General features: G+C 47.6%; 1 protein-coding gene across 8 annotated transcripts in view; it reads left to right on the top strand.

Annotated features, from left to right (window-relative positions):
- Positions 1 to 19,781, top strand: part of st6gal1 (ST6 beta-galactosamide alpha-2,6-sialyltranferase 1) — a 186,534-nt gene that overhangs the window by 136,469 nt on the left and 30,284 nt on the right. For 4 of the 8 annotated variants that reach the window (XR_011934513.1, XM_072474621.1, XM_072474619.1 and 1 more), the window contains one exon: positions 5,036 to 5,900. The exons of the other annotated variants lie outside the window; for them this stretch is intronic. Coding sequence is in view for 3 of the 4 variants with exons in the window: in XM_072474621.1 (XP_072330722.1) it covers positions 5,087 to 5,900 (814 nt within the window). In the remaining variant the exon portion in view is untranslated. The remainder of the gene's footprint in view (positions 1 to 5,035; positions 5,901 to 19,781) is intronic. 8 annotated transcript variants of the gene reach the window in all.

Raw genomic sequence — 19,781 nt, 5'->3', positions numbered from 1 at the left:
GTCCCATTTCTATACAATTAACGAGAGCCACCTGTCATCCAACGGCCTCCTGTCATTTTGCGGCCTCCCCAACAACTGGCACCGATTAGTACTCCTTCTGAAAAATGTGAACCTGGCGGTAGGGCTTCCATGGGGAGCCGAGGTGAGTAGCAATCTTTGTTCACAGGGAAAGAGAATGGGGGTGCTGGGCTTGCCACCCCAGTGCTCTTCGGGGGGTGGGCCGCCATGGGAGGTTGGGGGGAAGCACTGGGGGGGGGGGGGGGGGCAACTGGGGGCAATCGTTTGCAGCACCACCATGCTGGATCCCGATCCCATTCCGGGGGTAACGCCTGTCCCTGCCCGTCTGCCCCACCGATCACCCATAACCCCCACCGACTGCTGAGGCTGCTGGCTGCACAGCTGTAGGCTATCACTAATGGGAATTGGCAATCATGGTGAAGTAAGCACTTGACACATGCCAAGTGAGTTCCCATGGGTTGGCGGGTCATGTAGTATGTGGGAGTCATTGCCTATCATTCCGATTGCACCTTGATGCCTGGACACTGTGTGGGAGTCAACACCACACACGCAGCAGCCAACATCCGAACACACAGGGAATGGGTTTACAGTTCCCGGGACATGACCACGGCCGAAGGGTGGGTGGGTGCCACGGGGAGGGGTGCTTGCCTGGAGAGATAGGCAAAAGGTCCTGGGGCCAGCCCGCATTGCGGAAGAAAGTGACAGAGGCATCATAATGTTTGTGCAAAAGATTGTTTAATGTGCTGTACACATTCCCGATAATGCCACCTCCCCAACCCCCCAAACAGTTTGGGATAATTTCTATACCTGGGGCCACAGATTGAGGTTGAAGCAGAGACTATTGCTTCTTGAAAATGAATAAATATTTGAAGCCGGGAGAGATACGTGGCTTTGCGGAGAGCATGGACAGTAAGGTTAGTATTGGGTTACTATAATCAGGAGCTGACACAAACACAATGGCCACCTCAGTGTTGTAATCGTCGTTGGTTCCACCATCATGCGTCACATCTCAGTAATTCATTTGTCCGTATTAAAAGTGGAGGAACGCTGGATTGAAATATTTGCCTGGAGAATATAGTTCCTCACAATGTTTTAGCTTGCTGAAGACTTGACTGTGACTGCAGTTTATTCCTACATGTGCAGCCTGGCTTTTAGGTGACACATAAATAAGACTTAAGTTTCCTCAAATGTCTGCCAGACTCATGCATGAATTACTTCATGTCCCCTGGAGATGTGGCAGCAACAAAACCTGCACACAGGATTTTCCATGATTTAAAAGAGCAGCAAATCACGGAGAACCTTCAGGCGTTGAATGGAAACAGGAGCAGGAAATCAGAGAGACAGGGAGCCATTTAAAACAAATTAGGCATTGGTGCTGAATAAAGAGATACAAACTGGATTAAAGAAAACTCCCAAGGAAGGTGCTTTTTAATTACTGTGACAATAACATTATGATAATAATTTGCAACTGGAATAGTTCTCCGCCTTATCCGACAATGGTTTTCATTTTCCAGCATTGTCCCCGCTTTTTCCCATGTGTCATTAATTCTGCCGATCATAATGTTACGAGATCCTGCTATGACTTCTGAGATAGAGCAGGGCTAAATGTGTGTGAGCATCTTGGGAGTTGTGACCATCATGGGAAATTCAGGGCTAGCCTGAGGGAAAACGGCACAATGGCAGGGTTGCCAATTCCAGTTGAACATTATCCTGGAGAATTCACCACATGATCTCTTCTTCCCTTCCTAACTGCACACCTCCACTCGCTCACCGTGGGTTGCCAGATGTGTCCATCCTTGCGGAGCGCTGCTTTTTTACGCCAACTGGAAAGCAAAAAAAGACTCTTGATTACCAAATGGGTGTTGTCGGAAAAATTGATCTTCAGTACCTGGAGTCTCAAGGTCAAACCTGGAGGGTTGGCAACTGGGTGAACTTGCATTTCGCCACCATTTGTGCTAATGATAAAAGCTTCACATTTAAATGTCCAAAAACGTTTTCATCATTATAAACAATATCAACCTGCCAAAGAATTTGCATTCTCCAAACAAATTTCACTTGACAATTAGCATAAACAAAGTGTCATTCCCGACCACTACTTATGTAAATATTAAAAAATCAACTCCCCCCTTTTGGAAAAGTCTGCATTAAACAGAGATTTTTCTACTTTATAGATTCATTCATTTATTTAGAAGCCTGTCTGAACTTACCCTGATGCTCACCATTAACCTTGGCAACTGTGGGTTCACCTGGTGATCGTCACACCACTCTCAGGGCTCCTCTGTAGGCATTGTCCTAAATGAAGTAGCCAGTCCCTTTAAGGAGCACTGTGACAGAGGACACAATCTTAACAGAAACTGAAAAAATGAAAATGTTGGCCGGCATTCTCCGGTCGTCGGGATTCACTCTTTCCGGTGGCAGCACCCCCCCGCCAGCGGGTTTCGCGGCGTTGTTGGGTGGTTTCAATGGGAAACACCATTGACAAGCAGTGGGAAGCTAGAATCCCGCCGTCACCAAATGGCGCGCAGTCGAGAAACAGGCTTCTGGGGGACCGGAGAATCTGGCCCAACGTTTTAGGGGCCAATGATGCACTTCAGACTCTGCTGCATCCAACAGCAACAAAAGACCTCAAGCCTACTATTGTACCCAGGATGAGCCTGCTCTTTATAAGTGATCCCAGCCCATAATCAAACAATGCCCATCATCTATGTATCTTAACACCATAATCAACAAACCGTTAACAAATCCAGTATTCATTTACTCATCTAATCCACTTTCCCGATGGGAGCACTGATTCTTCTGTCCATATTATTGATCAGACAAACTAACAGCACAATCTTGGAACTCTATTGAAAGGTTTGCTGGTGGGGGGAGGGGAGGGGGTCGGTGAGGGAGGTTCTGCTCAATTTAATCGCGAACAATTGGTTGCTCAAACTGCCACTTACTAGCTCTGGCAAAAGTGAAAGATTATTGCGTCGCCTTTCATCTTTAGTCATCGGTCAGTTCCCACCATGTCATCCTGCACCCTAACTCCAACCCCTTCCTCGACCACAGCACCCTGAGCACTGACCCACCTGTACGGCCGACCCTGGCAAAGGTTTAAGATCCTACCAGGAAGAAAATTAGTTTGCACATAAACTAGAACAATGGATTGGATTAGGACTGACTTGGGAAAGACAAAAGTCAGAAACCCATTGGCGTATGACTACGTTGCATTTCTCTCAATGGCGGGATAATGGCAAGCTGGTCTTCCTGCTGGCAGGTGGCGTGGATGCCATTTGCATCTCATGAAGCTCATTAAAACAGCTGGCCACCGCTGTCTCGTCAGGCCCTCCAATCTTGCATCAGGCCAGTGGGAAATCGCATCGGCGTCAAATCCGACTGCTAAGAGTGCCGTGCAGAAGGCGGTCCTCCTCAGTTTACCAGAGACTGAGTGTACCAATGTCACAGTGCTCCTGGTGCTCTGTTCACCCACCGAGGGGGAAATGGCCAGAAAATCCAGCCCAATAATTATTAAAAGTGAGTGTCACAAATTGTCAATTTATACGTAATGATCACAAAGAAAGCATTTGCCAAGTATTTGACCTTGGTCTTTACTAAAGAAAAGAAAATTGGAAGTTCTCAGGGTGCCCTGTACATTCGCTGGAATCCTGAGGAAAGAGGAAGCTGAGGTTCCAGAAATTGTGGCTCTGAAGAAATGGAAATCAGATGGAAGGGTGGCGGGAAAGCTGTGAGACTATACTAACCCTACACTGACCACAGTAATGTGTGACTCAAGAGGTTTTAACTCCCAGGTGGTTATCTGCCCTAAACCAAATACAAACAAATTTAGAATGATATTTATATCAAGAATGTTGTTCGACATTGTTGCTGGCAAAACAAACTAGAGTTTTGTGTGAGCACAGGAAAAGGATGTAGCAAAACCACAAGGGTGTTTAGCTACGGTGGAGGAACACAAATAGGCCATGAAGGTGCGTGTAGTTCAAAAAGCACAATGGTGTTCAGCAGATCAGCCTCTGTAGTGAAGAGGGATTCCAATGAAGGTAATGCACTTCACCTTCCAGAGGAGCTACTTCATGAAGTGTTTTATGTGTGTGTGTGGGGGGGTGGAGAGTGTGTTAGGCAGTAGTACTGTTAATAATATATCTTCATTTAACGGGACTTTTTGAAACGTTTCTGAAGTTGTCTTTTTTGTACACGTTTCTCTGCATTTCACTCAGTTCTTTCCCCTGTATGAAGCAGTGGGACTTTCTTAAAAAATTTGTTTGGTGTCATTTGATACCCATTCTTCCCCTCCACTCTGTGTTCTGAGAATTTGGTGTGGGTTATGAGGGAGTGAAAGTCCGTGAAACAGAATGGAAGCATTATATTTTGGTTTGTTGGTCGATTATTAATTCCCCACCTGAAGAATCTTTGTGGCGCACAAAGACTCCGTGAGACAAATAGAGTGAAGTCGATGAGGCTTTATTAAGCGTGTCTGTTCCCCAGCAGCCCGATAGTAAACTGGCCTGTGGGGGAAGGCACCGGCTTCTTATACTTCGCCTTCAGGGCGGAGTATGAGGTCAACGGCCAACCAGGACCCGGGATGTGTCAGCCAATGACATTAGGGCTTCCAGTCCCACATGACCCCCAATACATACTACCACAATCTTCAACCACTTCTTTCTTTAAACAAGGCAGATTATTAAAGCAAGTCCAACTTTTTTCATTCCATACTGCTAGTTCAAGTCTTTTTTTCACTTATCTGAATTCCGAATAGAACCTTCATGACTCAGAAGACCGTGAGATTAGTTGAGCCAAACCAATGTGACAAATACTTAGTTAGCTCTTCCATAAATAGTTCTGATAATTAATTTCCCTAACAGCGCTTATCGTTTGGTGTCAGAGTAGTATTTGTGTTACTTATTCCAGAAAGCAGGTTTCAGGCAGCCAGCTGCAAGCTATTGTCAAACTGCCAAAGACCGACAGCTGAAATGAGCAGAAAGAAGCTCTAAAAATGTGATTTTTGTTTTGCTTTCAGGTTTCCTACACTGTCCAGCAAGTGATAGGTTGAATTGAACTGTGGATTAATATGGCTCGACGTAGACTTTGGACCATGAAGAAAGTTTTCTTCTTTACAAGCGTCACAGTTCTCTGCCTCTACATGGTATTTTATAAAATGTGTTGTCAAAAAGGAAACCTGTTGCTCAGAAATAGATTGAACAGCACAGAGGCCAAGAGCCTCCAATATAATTTGATTCAGTGGGCCGTACAGGAGGCATTGCGAGGTAAAGAGGATACACTTCAGCCAAGTCATGCATTTGCCACCCCGGCTTCCTTTTGGAAAAGCTTTGAGGCAGCACAAAACCGTTTGTTAAGTTCTAGAATTAGTTTGAGGACAAACAACAGCAGAGTGAACGGGTCCAGCAAATCAGAGATTCGGTTTAAAAAAACAACTGTTTCGAAGAATCGCACGCCCACATCTGTGGTTAAAGAGGACTTATCCAGGATCTTTTTCAACACAGCAGCGAAATCCAATACGGTGAAGCTCAATTTTAAAAATCAGTGGAATTCGTGGATGATTTGGAACGAAGAAAGCTCGTCGAACAACCTCAACCGGCGCCTGCAGACCGTCAAAAACAATTATGTCTCTATGAATAAATATGCTGTGAACTTCACTGGGACAAAGAAGCTGAAGAAGCTCAACAGCAAAGAACTGTTATGTGAACTGAAACAGAGAGTCCAAGTGGTGTCCATTGAGTACGGAGATGAGTCATTCACGACCTCTGACTGGCGAGAGTGCATCCCAAACAAAAATCTTACCCAAGCACTGGGCCCATTCAAGACGTGTGCTGTTGTGGCCTCAGCTGGCTCTATTCTCCGATCGAGGCTGGGAAGGGAAATAGGTGAGTTTCACGCATAAACCTCTGACTGCAGCAATTCCATGTTAATGTTTTGTGAAGCTTTCTTTCCCACTAGAAAAATAAACTTCAGAGGCTGAAGACTAGCAATTAGGATGACAAGGTACAGACTGAATCCCATTATGCTGAGATATTGATTAACTGTACATGTCAGCAGGACAGCAGTTGCTTAGGGTTACAGAAAAAGGTGCGGAAAATTGTGAGGGGTCAATTATCAGAGGGCATAGATCGAAGATGATTGGTAGAAGAATCAGGGGGGACATAAAACATAGAACTGTACAGCACAGTACAGGCCCTTCGGCAAGATTTTTCACCCAGAGGGTGGCATGCGTCTGGAATTCATTGCCTAAGTTGGTGCTTGAGGCTTGAAATGCGCAACTCATTTAAAAAGTATCTGGATCTGCATTTGAAGTTCTGTATCCTGCAAGGCTACAGGCCAGATGCTGGAAAATAGGATTAAAATGAGCGGAAGTTTATATTTTCCTTTTTTTTTTGGCCGGGGCAAATTTCTTTTTTCTTTTTTTTTGGCCGGCATGGACACGATGGGCTGGATGGCCTCTTTCTGCACCATAACTTTCTGTTGGCTCTAAAGGTTTTTCTAACTCAAGGGCATTCAATGGGCAGGGAAAATGCCTTCCAAGACAATTAGGACTTTCATTTTCTCAGGTCAGTAACATTAAGGCAGAGCGAGGGCTCCCAAGGTCAAATAACACTCAGCAGACTTGCTGTCTAGACTGATACTTGTGGTTTCACAGGTACAGCGATGCTGTGGAATTGCAACACATTCTGGGTGGGCTGGGATGTGGCAGTGTTACCCCCGAAAGTCTGTTTTATGTCCGAAGGAGGAAAGAGATGCGGGGCGATTATGCTTTGAAGGTTAATTTCAGTGCTTTCTCCTCCAATCTGACCTCGCAATTGTCATGATTTACGGCTTGTCTATCAGGAAAATAAAAAGGCATATTTTTCAGCTTGGTTTCAGGGCGTAGCAATTTTGTTGAGTCACAAAGTCAAAAGATGAAACTTGGGGCGAGATTCTCCGACCCCCCGCTGGGTCGGAGAATCGCCGGGGGCTGGCGTGAATCCCGCTCCCGCCGGTTGCCGAATTCTCTGGCACCGGAGATTCGGCGGGGGCGGGAATCGTGCCGCACCGGTTGGCGCCCCCCCCCCCACCCCGCGATTCTCCGGCCCGGATGGGCCGAAGTCCCGCTGCTAGAATGCCTGTCCCGCCGGCGTGGGTGAAACCACCTCTCTTACCGGCGGGACAAGGCGGCGCGGGCGGGCTCCGGGGTCCTTGGGGGGGCGCGGGCCGACCCCACGGTGGCCTGGCCCGCGATCGGGGCCCACCGATCCGCGGGCGGGCCTGTGCCGTGGGGACACTCTTTTCCTTCCGCCTTCGTCATGGTCTCCACCATGGCGGAGGCGGAAGAGACTCCCTCCACAGCGCATGCGCGGGGATGCCGTGAGCGGCCGCTAACACTCCCGCGCATGCGCCACCCGGAGATGTCATTTCCGCGCCAGCTGGCGGGGTACCAAAGGCCTTTTCCGCCAGCTGGCGGGGCGGAAATCAGTCCGGCGCGGGCCTAGCCCCTCAAGGTTAGGGCTCGGCCCCCCAAGATGCGGAGGATTCCGCACCTTTGGAGCGGCGCGATGCCGGACTGATTAGCTCCGTTTTTGACGCAGGCCGGCGGACATCGCGCCGATACTGGAGAATTACGCCCCTGATTGCAATCATGCTGCTGAACTGAATTTGATCTTCTTCTCCCTTCTTTTACACACCTGGCACAACTTTGACTGTCAGCATGTTGATTCCTGCAAGGACGAGATACAGACCTCCCTTATTCTCATCTTTGCATAAGATCGGCTGTTGAAAAGCACTAGACAGATGCCCAATCACCTGTTTAATGAGGTTAAAAGGGGAAAAAATGTTGTGGGTTCAGACATTTGTCCTTTAATCATAAACTGGGAGAGGAAACATTAGTAAGAGTTTGATAAAGGAAACAATCTCTACATGCAATGAAAAATTATGAACCAGTTCTAAAAGCTTTGTGTCACCAAGTCTTGCTCAGAATGGGAGCTATGTCCAGCAGTAGTTTATTGGCACAGGTGCATTGAGAAACAGTTGACTGCATGTTGCACGTTTATGTGAGGGAGTTCTGTACTAGGCGAAACACAAAACTTGGGGTTGAATTTCGCCCAATATCAGCAAAGGCCTAAAGCAGGCGGGGAAAGCAGCATTGAAGCTGCCGACAGCAGTGGCAGCATTCTCCATCGTATCATCCCAGACTTAGTGTAAAAACACATACAGGGTCGCATGCCGCAGAGCCCGCCCCACCAGCAAACTAATCCGTCAAAGATAGGAGCGCCATTTTTGATGGCCGCTCCAGCGCACATTTGGTTACTAGGACCCCGCCAACACCTACCCCACCCCACCCCCCCCCCCCCCTCCTCCTGCAGCTGCAAGGAGGTCAGATAATGGAGGTTTTTCAGACTCAAAGCACAGTGCAACTTACTGTGCTTCCTTACGGTGGCTAAAAGTTACCACCTTCTGATCTCCATCACTTGTGTTTGGTGGGCAGCTGCAGGAACTAACAACTGCATTGCAGGCAAAGGTGGAAGTGTTGTCAAGCTGGCTCTTTTGATCACGATTTCTGCTTATTGTTGAGTCTACTGTCTTACTAGCTGGTGGCAGCTCCGAACCCCCGCTAGCGACCTCAGCCCACTACCCATCCCATGCTGGTGGGAGGATGCAAATCACCATTTAATTAACAAGCTGGTCGCCTATGTCTCCTACCTCCACCCCTCCCCGACCTTATGCACTGACACCCACAGCGGGAAATCCACAACTTGGTGCAAGTTTGCCCAAATGTGGCCCTGATGCGGTGGACCCCGCAGTGGGTCAAAAGGGTCAGTGCCTAACTGAGGTGCCCCCCAAAGTCCATCGGAAGGCCCCCACAAAACAAATCCTGCCCTCCTGCTGAAAAGTAAGGGCATCCCCCCCTGCCCCCACACCACAGTAATAATGGGTCACCCCCCACAGCATGCACACATGAAGGTGACCCAACCCGTCCCCATCAGAGACCCACATCAAAACATCCATCAGAGCCCCCCCGTCAGAATCGCCATCAGACACTCTCCCAGAGACTCCCATCAGCTGAAGAACAGTCCAGGCAATAGAGTGAATAATCACTGCTTTTCGCTTACCCTTCCCTAACATCTGCTGCCTCAGACAAAAGTGTTTCAAGCAGCAGCTGTTACAAGTGTCAGAGGCTTCCTTGAAAGCCAAGTACACTTCAAAGAGCTTCAAATCGTTTGTTAGCCTTTGAAATGCAAATCTTCCATTCAATTTCACACAGTCATACATTGCACTAGCCAGTGAATGACAATTTTATTAATCCAGAGACAGATGCTGGTGGATTGTTGATCTATCTTTCCCTTCACACTTGAATGCATCTCATGCACCTTGCTTTGATGTTAACCACAATTTTCATAAATATTCTTGCTATGATTGACAGTTCGTAACCACATCAAAAGGAGCTAAATGCTTTCTGCTGTGAAAAAGAGAAAGTGAAAGCACTTAGCTCCTTTTGATGTGGAGAGGAACTGTTAATCATAGCATAGGTGTTTGTAAACATTGTGGGTCACCCTCATATGTGCGTGCTATTGGGGGGAGGGGACCAGTTATTCCCGGGGAGGGGTGAGGGGGAGATACCCGGACTTCGGTATCAGGCCGTCCACTCAAATTGGCGCTCGATACCTGGATTCTGACGGAATACAGCAAGCTCTCCCCATGCATAAATGTACACGGTGAAGGAGAGAGACTCGCACCTGGGTGCCGCTCCTAGTGCCAATGGAGAAGTGTAGTGATTCTCTGCCGGCGGGTGAACCTAGCCTCCAGAACAGAAAATCCAGGTCATCATGTGTAAAGTCTTGATGGGTCAGTTAACCCTTATACTGGCCAGAATTCTCCGGATGTTTGCTGACGGTAGGATTCTCTGGTCCTACCAGCAGTGAACCCCCGCTGGCAGGAATTTCGCCGGTTTGGAGTGGCTTCAATGGGAATTCCCATTGACAGCGGTGGAAGCAGAGAATTCCGCCATCAGCGAATGGTGCAGCCGAGAAACACACGGCTGTGAATCTGGAGAATCCCGCATCTGTCCATCCAGGCAAGCTTCAACCTCCGTAGTCCAACCTGTTTTTCAAAGCCTTTACTCTTATGTAATTGAAATGAGTACCTTCATTAGATTAGTACAACTGCTTAGCTATCCAGAAATGTTATATTAAAGCAGTGTCAACTCTAAATTATATATATAAAATATAGAAACACACTTTTAATGAGAATAAAAACAAATCATTCTCCATTTGTATGGGGCAACACATTTCAGGGCCTACATTAGTTGCATTGATTCTGCACCACAGTCAACCCTATGTGAACCCTAATAACATTTCTGAAGTTCATCAAGGTTAACTACTCAATTATCTGACTTCTTTGTCAGACCCCAGTGTGCACATTTGAGTCACTCAGACTTACACAATTTGTGCACCGTTCATATTTCTTTTTCTAATTTTGGTCAAGTTGTGTCATGAAATTTGCCTTTTCTGAACTTAAAGTGTAAATGGATCTGCTTTTTACAAATTCAGTAAAAATCACCCTTCCTGTCCATACTATTATCTCTCAGTTCTTTTTAGATTAACTTTGGGCAGAATGTTGCGACCCTTACCGCCAGTGAGATCTTCTGGTCCTGCCAACGGTGGTCTCTGGTTCCGGTTCGCTGACTGCGGGACTTGCAAGCCACGCAAAATGCCATCGGCATCGGCAGGGACAGAAGGTCCCCCATCGTTAGTCAATGGGGAGGCGCCTCCTCCGTCGGAAAACATGTCGGTAGGGTTTGTGGGGTTGTTGCTATATTTATTTGGCTCTCAATATGGCGGTCAATATGGTCGCCTTCCTTAATTCTAATTATGTTTGCTCTAGAGTCGCCAGGTATCTTTCGATATCGCCACAAGGTTCAAACCGAATACTGATCAAAGACTCGATAGTTCAAAGTCAAATGCTTATTTATTTACACACACAGATAAATATACTCATGCACGAAACTCTACAGACTAAACTATCACTACTGTTAAAGCCTTACTTAGCTTCTGGAGCCCACTCAGTCAGAGGAACAATGGCCGTTGTTCGGTTCTGAGGCTGCTGGGGTCGAAGTGGTGAAGGGGAACAGCTAAGGTCGTCTGTCTGGTAGCGTGCGTTGACTTTGAACTTACTTGCTTCTGGTGCAGCTGGTGGACAGGTCTCTGGTGACATCCGGGTCCAAGAGAACGATTCTCTCTTGGGGGCTCCTTCTTATACTCAAAGGGGCTTCGCGCTCTTTTGGGCGGGCCTTGAACATGGTCCCAATCAATTGGGCCGTTTCTTGATCATTCATATTGATCTCATCCAAGAAAGGGGTGGGTGCCCTGATGGCTGGGTGTGTCCTAGGTGGCCGTTGGCTTGCTTTGTTTTGGTCTCCTCTGGCACCGGGTTGTCTGCATTCGTATCGGTTACTCAAATGTTACTCTTTTGTTCCCGGAGATGGGCCATTAGTATGCTAATGGGCCTACAGTTTTGGTCTTGTCTGGGAGCTGCGGCTCCAATATGCAGACAAACCCTGAACCTGCTTGTTTTCTCAGTATTGTCCATTTTCCCTGCAATCTTTGCAAAGACCATTTTGTAATCGGGAAGTGGCGATCCCAGATGGCCACACTCCCTCCTTGTGATCCTCAACGCGAAGCATGAAGGATCACATTACCGCATCGTCTTCGTTCTCTGACCAAGCTGGGCACCCATAAGCACTTCACGGGCTCTACACTGCCCTATCCTATGAATCACAATTTTACCTAAAATCATTTTACATACATACATCATTATAAAACTCTACGGGGCACTATGACATTCAGGCATGCATTACAAAATTTAAAAAACTGGAACCTCTAACTATCCTCAATAAACTATCCTCACTCAAACAATCAAAAATAATCTACAACACTTTAAACTGTACAAATAGCAGCAACACAGGTTTCTCTGGCTTGGCAGTCAAGCACAGAGGTTTACATTTCTTTATTGAACGAACAAAACACACACAAAGAAACGGATGCACTTTAATTCACTCAAGGGGTAGGGGGGTTTGGTGACGTCTGAAAATAGGGGACCTAAATTGTATACCGGGGTGCGAGAGTGGGAGGCTCTTCTTCGCCATTTTCTGTGTCTAAGTGTCTGCACGACACTGCAGAGTATCGCCAGTACTAAGAGTGCTTCTACGATGTAAGATAGTGAATACTAGGTGATAAAGTTGTCACACCAGGTCGGGGTTTCGGTAACTGTCTCGGGGTAATTATCTCGGGGTTAACTATCTCGGAGATAACTATCTCGGGGTACCGTGTATGGCGGGGGTGGGAATCATTTAAGGCCTGTGTGGTAGGGGTCAGGGGGGTAGCGTCCGCGCGCAACTGAAGGGATCCCGCTAAGATCCAGGTGAAAAACATGAAGGTTGTCTTCATCCTTCCTTTTTGTCGGTCTTCTTTTTCTTCCTCTGGGGTTCCTGAGTTCCGGAGTTCTGTGGACACAAGCACAATATCTGTTATTATCTTGCTTAAGATCTCGTATGTCTGTCTGTCTGTCCTTTGTTGCCAATTACCAATTATAATTGGTCACCATCTGTGACTCCCTCATTTAAAAAAAAAAACGAATATTTGGACAAGACATCCGAGAAATATACTGACACAGTGTGAGCCGTCTCGCAGCCTGTGCGATCTACCATCCTAGTTTTTGAGGATGTAAATAGCATACAAAAGCAACCTAAGGGTCGCCAGAAACAAACAAAAAGATTTTGAATTGAATGTGCCAAAATGGGGTGTGTATGGGCGGAATCCCCAGGTAGGACGGTGATCATTGCCGTTTGTGCTCTACCCGAGCGTAGCTGACCGAAGGGGGTGTTCTCAGGCAAGGCGGGGGCCAGTGCCGTTTCTCGACTGCCTGAGCGACCGGCAAGAACGGGTAAGAATGTGGTCGTCGTGGGGGCTGCCCCTCGTGATCGAATCAGAAGAGTAGCTATGAGTGTTATCTGCCGACAAACTAGTTCCTCTGAACGGTTGTCTGTCGACAAACCTGTTCCATTAACAGCCATTGGGCGTCAAAAGGGTAGTGGCGTGGGGCCATGAAAGATTTTAAATTCACAAACAACATTTAACATGTACACTAAACGAACAAACATACAACAAACATGGTGCAGGTTCCATCAGAAAGGACACCGTATCTCTCCATCGGTTCCTTTTTACCATAATGTGGATACCTCATTGCTCAAGAGCAAACAGGGTCGCAAAGGGATTTGTTTGGTGGGAGTCAGACTCTATGTCATAATCTTCTCCCGGCTGCCATACTCTTGACTGGGGTAGTTTGGCTAAAGCTACTTGGGGCGAATTGGGGTCCATCTCTTCATTCCGGATGAGCCTGAACGAATTATCTCAGTGCCAGAATCGTGTGTCGAGGTTGGAGCTACTAGGTTTTAATCCGTAATCGTCGGGCGGTGGGTATGGGTCAGGGGCCTTGATGTACGTGATTTCGAAGGGGTCACTGGAATCATGCTCGGATTCGCTGTGAGTGGTACCTGGTGCAGGGGGTGTAATCATAACGTGTTGTGCTGTGTCTGTCGTCATTGCTATCGCTATCACTGTCGCTGTCGCTGCTGGTTGAAGGAAGGGAGAGGCGGATTCGTGCCTCTGGGGGTAGAGTTGAAGATGTGTCTGAGGACGGGCTGGATTGGCTGGGGGAGGGTAGGAATGTGTCATCTGTGGGCGGGGCGTGCTCATCTGCTGCTGCGAGCGAGATGTGGTGTGCATGGTTGTTCTGTGATCCATAAGCCTTAAGCTGGTTTATGTGAAACCACGCAGACTTGCCGTTGGGATATGTGATCTTGTATATAGAGGGGCTGACTTTGTCAGAGATGGAATATGGTCCGGAAAATTTTGGGGAAAGGAATGAACTGGGGTTGTATAGGGAAAGCATCACTTGCTGCCCTAATACAAACTCGGTGGCGTGTACCATTTTATCGAAACAAGCTTTGCTTTGTTTCCTGCTGGTCCCAAGTCTCACAGCTGCTGCGAGCTGGGCTGCCTTTATATTCTCAATAATCTGCTGTACAGCATTTTCATGCGTGGGGGCGGTGACTGCGGGGCTGGCCAAATCCAGTCCTAATAAATACTCTGTCCCTTTCATGGGGTGTCCGGTCATGAGGGTGTGGGGGGGGTGTATCCTGTGGACATGGATACCATGTTTCTTAGGAACATCAAAGCAAATGGGAGAACTGAGTCCCAGATGCTGTTGTTCTGTTGCACCATTTTCCTGAGAGTGGCTTTTAGAGTTCTGTTCATCCTCTCTACAATGCCGCTTGACTGGGGGTGGTATGCAATGTGAAACTTCTGCCTAATTCCGAAAATTGTAAAGACGTTCTTCATTACTCGTCCTGTAAAATGGGAGCCTTGATCGGACTCTATACTGCGTGGGAGGCCCCATCTTGTGAAGATGTGCTGTGTTAGGATTTTAGCTGTTGTTTTGGCTGTATTTGTTCTGGATGGAAAAGCTTCCACCCATTTTGTGAAGGTGTCGATGACCACCAACACATACTTAAAACCATTTCTGCAGGGGGGTAGGGGTCCTATGTAATCTATCTGCAAATTCGTCCAGGGGCCATTAACGGGGCGGGTGTGACTAAGCTGTGCCTTCCTTGCATATCTGTCCGGATTGTTCTGGGCACAGATCAAGCAATTTTCAATGTAATGGGTTACATCGGTTTTCAAATCAGGCCACCAGCAGAGAGGTCTGAGGTGGGTTAGGGTGGGTTCAATGACTTGGTGTCCATGATTGTCATGGAACTGACAAATAATCTGGTTCCTGTCCTGGCTGGGAACTACATAAATGCCGCCTTTCAAAATCACACCGTCATGTGTGGCTATTGCGTTCTTAAACTTCTCGTACGGGGCTGGGAAGGTTCCTTTTAAAACTTCCCTGAGCTTTTCATCTTTTTGGGCTTTCGCTAGATCCTGAATGTTGGTCTGTGAGACCTGAACCACGTGTACTGGGGTGCTCTCGGGGGGGGGGGGTTCCAAAAGTAACCATGTCTGGAACCTGCCTTCGCTAGGGCGTCTGCTTTAATGTTACCAAGGGGGGGAAGAACGGTGATGACTGCGAACCTTAATTCTACCATATCTCCTATCTTTAGCTGTCTCTAGGATGTGCCGGTGTAATGGGGCTGAGGGTAGGGGCTTTCCGTCTGTGGAAATGTATCCTCTATTTCCCACAGGGGTAGGAATTCCGTTAAACTATTGCAGACATATAAACTGTCCGAATATATGTCGGCTGGGGTCGGAAACGAGTCAGGGTGACCAACAATGTAAGCTATGGCTGCCAGTTCTGCTGCCTGCGAGCCTAGATGTCCTGGTAACTTAAATGAAATCTCTTCAAGGGCAAGTTCCTGCGCATCCTCTACATAAATGCCGCAACTCGTGATTCTCTTTCCTTTCAAAACTGTGGAGGAGCCATCCACATAAATTTTCAGGAGTGCGCATGTGTCTGTGGGCTGCGGTCTCTGGGGTGTATTACCTGCTTTCCTGGGAGCTGGCTTAGGTATAAATGGGCCTGAATTCTGGTTTGTGGTGATGATCTCACATTCATGTGGGGTACCTGCATATTGCAAATTGTCAGCTAGGAAAGTGTGGGTCTTGGTTCTTTTAACTGTAATGTCCCGTCCCTGTAAAAGAAGGGTTCAACGGGCTGCGCGGATTTGGCTGACTGTGCCATCTTTAAGTCAACCGTCTAATAATAGCTATGTTGGGGTGTGTTCAGTGAGAATAGTGATGGGGTTGAGTCCTGTAATGTAGGCGATGTACTGTACTGCCCAAAAAACTGCGAGCAGGTGCCTTTCGCAGGCAGAAAATCCTTGCTCGACAGGATCTAACACGCGTGAGGCGTATGCCACGGGGCGTAATTGTTCATGGCATTCCTGGAGGAGTACGGCCGAAAGGGTTCGGTTGGTGCTTGCTACTTCGATTGCGTACGTGGAAAGTGGATCTGGGACCTGTTACACGCGGGCTGTGCTGAGGACTCTCGTTAAAGCATCCATGCATCCGTGTGCTGTGTAAGCTATTCCCAAGGTGCTTGCTTCTTGAGAAGTTCGGATAGGGGCGCTGCTTTTGTGGCAAAACCGTCAATTTGGTTTCTGCAGTAGCCAACCAGTCCTAGAAACGACCGGAGGGCTGTCACGTTATGGGGAAGGGGCAATTTGACGATCGAGTCAATTCTCTTTTGCTCGATCTCGGGTTTACCATGAGTGATTACTGTACCCAAGTAAATAACCTTTTCCTGCAAACTCTGGGCCGGTTGGTGTTGACTTTACATCCAATCTGTTTTAGGAGTCCTAGGAGTTCGGCGAGAAGCGGAATGTGCTCTCCCTTTGTGTCTGTCTCGAGTAGCAAGTCATCTACATACTGGACCAGACAACCGGGTCGGGAAAATTTTGCTAGTCCATTTGCCAGCTGTCGGTGGAAAATGGAGGGGGAGTTGTGGAAGGCATGTCCACGTATATTGTTGTCCCTGGAATGTAAAGGCGAATTTATATTGGCACGCTTTATCCAATGGAATGGACCAAAAGCCGTTGGTAATGTCCAAAACCAAATTTTTTTTTGACTGGGGTCCCTGTTTGAGCGTGGTCTCAGGACTTGTGGCTACGGTGGGGGCTGCTACTGGAGTTACTTTATTCAGTTCCCGGTAATCAATGGTCAGTCGCCATGATCCATCGGGTTTCCTGACGGGCCAAATTGGTGCGTTGTTCGTGGAGGCTACTGATCAGAGTACGTCTTGATCAAGCAGATTCTCTATTACCTTTGAGATTTCTCCCTCTGCTTCTTGGGGAAAACCGTACTGCTTTTGGGGTCTGGGGTCGGGACCTGTAATGTTCACCAAGCCAGCTATCTTGCCACAGTCATGCTTGTGCTGTGCAAATGCTGCTTTGTGTTGCTGCAGGACTTCCCTAACCTATTTGTCCTAACTAATGGCTCGAGGGTCGAACCAGAAGTCTCCTACTGCGCTGATTCTGTTTTCATAGTCTCCAACTGTGAGCGTGGCGGGGGCACGTGCTGCCTTTGCCATTTTCCAAACACATTTATTAACTGGATCAAAAGAGAGGTTGTGGGAGCTCATAAAATCGATTCCTAGGATGTCTTCAGCTGTCTGGGGTAGATCGACCAAAACTACGGGGTGTTTAGTCGTAATGTTCGCTATTTGTATCGCTACAGGGGCTGCGATGTGTCCTTGTTGTAAATTACCTGTAAAGCCGCTGAGTGTGATGGTGTCTGTTGTGGGCCACGTGTCTCGTTGAAACATCGTGGAGGAATTGAGCGTGGTGCGGGACCCTCCTGTGTCCCAAAGAAATTCTACGGGCTGTCCCCGGACTTTGCCTGCTACGACCGATCTACCGGACTTGTCCCAAAGGGTGTCACCCAAGTTGGGGAGCCCGAACACCGTCAGTCGGTGCCGTTTATGTCTGCGTTCTCTGAACGGGCGCTAACACTATTGATTAGCTTTGCCCTATTCTTCTTTAGGGTGCCTGTCTGTTGGTTTTTCTGCTGCTTTTGGGGCGCGTTGCACTCTCGTGCATAGTGTCCTAATTGTCCACAGTTGTAGCATTCCTGGGATTTTGGTTGCAGTGGGCTGTTCCTGCCCTCATTTACCCATGCGGGATTCTGGTGCGTCCTGACTGGATTCATGTCTGCCTGCTCTTCCTCTGGTTTTGCAAATGCTGTTTTGCTTTGGAAGGATAGTTCCCAAGTGCGGGACAATCTTTTTAAAACCCATTTCTCGTTGTGGGCCTCCTTTGAGGGGTTGTAATTTGCACAAGCTCTCTGTCCTGCCTCTGTCGCATGAGAGACTAGGATTCAAGTCCATTTGGCCATATTATCCGCGGACAAATGGGCGCGGGCTAACTCTCCGAATACTGCTGTGAAATGTATCCACAAGTGTCCAGCAAACGCTGTGGGGTGCTCTGTTTTCTTGTGCCCACACTTGTTTAGGCCCTCTACGGGGTCTCTTCTGTTATAGCCGATTGCATCCAGGATCGCTGTGTGCATTTCTTGGAGTGTGCCTCCTCCTACATTCTGTGGGTTGGGAAGGGCTGGGAGGTGCATCACTGAGTCAAATATGTTAGTGAAACCGCTTGTCTTAGATTTGATCTCTAACCCAGCTTCAATGTGGGTCTAATGGACCTTGGGAAATTTCCCAGACCTTGGAGAATCCAGCAAAAAGGGAGGGAATACTGCATGGAAATGGTCATCACTTTTCCAACACTGCTTGTGGGCTGGGTAGACCAGGTGCACCTCACCTGCCCACGCAGACCCCCAAGCTAACATCCACTCATCTCCCGTGATCACAAAGTACCCTTCTCTCCCTTGCCCCATCAAAGACCCTCATTCCATCTTATTCACCCACTGTAACTGTGCAAAACCATGCTGTCCACACTCCTCCAAACACTATGTTACAATGTATCCAATGTCCAGAGATTTGGGTTCTCAATTTTCTATTGCACAATGCACTCTGATTATCTCATGGGTGGGAAATTCAAGGATTACTTGCAAGTTCATTCACCATCTGGATCCAGGCAGAAGCTGAGTCCTTGATTTCACTGGAATGGAAAGTGAGGTAGATTTTAGATTCTTGATGCTGACATTGATTTAGGTGCTGGGCTCAAACTGCTTCTGTCGATTATTTCATTTTAAAAAAAGTATCTATTGGAACTGAATTCTTACATCCTTTGCACCTCATGATCGCCTCCTCCAGGCACTCGTGATTTCACATGTCATATTAATTCTTGCTTGCTTTTTGAAAACAAAATGTCTTGCTGGATCTATGTTTAATTATGTCACAGGGAATGCAATGAACTTGCTGTCTGGGATTGATAACTAGCGCGAGTGATTTACTAGCATTCACAAATTGGTGACTTCAGTGTCCTTGGACAGTTTACTGTTGTACTCGGGTAATAAATCATACCACGTTCAGGATATTTTGCAAGGTGCAAAGTGACTTCACCTTGCTACCTTTTACAGGGGGGTGATCGATTGAGGTTTTAGTGGATGTAACTTTAACAAACATGGGGTTACATTTTTATTCTCACCACATGAACAGTGCTTTGCTGTAGAGGTTTCAGCCGCCCAATGCAGGACATACCCGAGTGACATTGCATTCAATACGGCCAGATGCACAATTGCAGCCATACTTGTGAGAAAGGAACGTTTGTTGATTGGGAGCAGCTCTGAGGAATTTTCCCAGCCTACAGGGACTTAGAAAATTCACTGAGAAGTCAAATGCAGCAGCTGCCCCTTCTGTGTTTACATATGCCAAAGAAAAAAAATACATTTATTTTCCACTGTGGTGGCCATTTTATTTGACCTCATGGTTTTTACGGCCCAAATGTATTCTCCGGGACCAGGTGCTTAGAGATGGGAGAATTTCCGGCAAGTCCACACTTCCACCTTTTCGTTCCAGTGGGCTGTATTAAAATTTGGGCTCGCCAAGCCTGGAAGGAGTGAGGAGGCTGCCGGGTGCTGGGCAGAGGGCCTGCCTCTGCGCAACAGCACAAAAGTTAAAACAGAAACCAGCCATCTAGCTTTCACCCCTCTTTCCCTTTACCCCCTCACATGCTCCATCCATGTCAACGTCAGGTACCCTCACCCCATGGCCGCTCACACCTCCCCATGATAACACATGCCCTCCATCCACTCCCCATGGCCCTTCATACCCGCTATGTTCCCACCTCACCATGGTCCTTTATAGGCCCTATGCCAAAT

This window comes from Scyliorhinus torazame, chromosome 14 (assembly GCF_047496885.1).
Source record: "Scyliorhinus torazame isolate Kashiwa2021f chromosome 14, sScyTor2.1, whole genome shotgun sequence".
Taxonomy (NCBI): Eukaryota; Metazoa; Chordata; class Chondrichthyes; order Carcharhiniformes; family Scyliorhinidae; genus Scyliorhinus; species Scyliorhinus torazame.
Note: the sequence above shows the minus strand (reverse complement) of the source record. Positions and strands in the feature narration are given on the sequence as shown.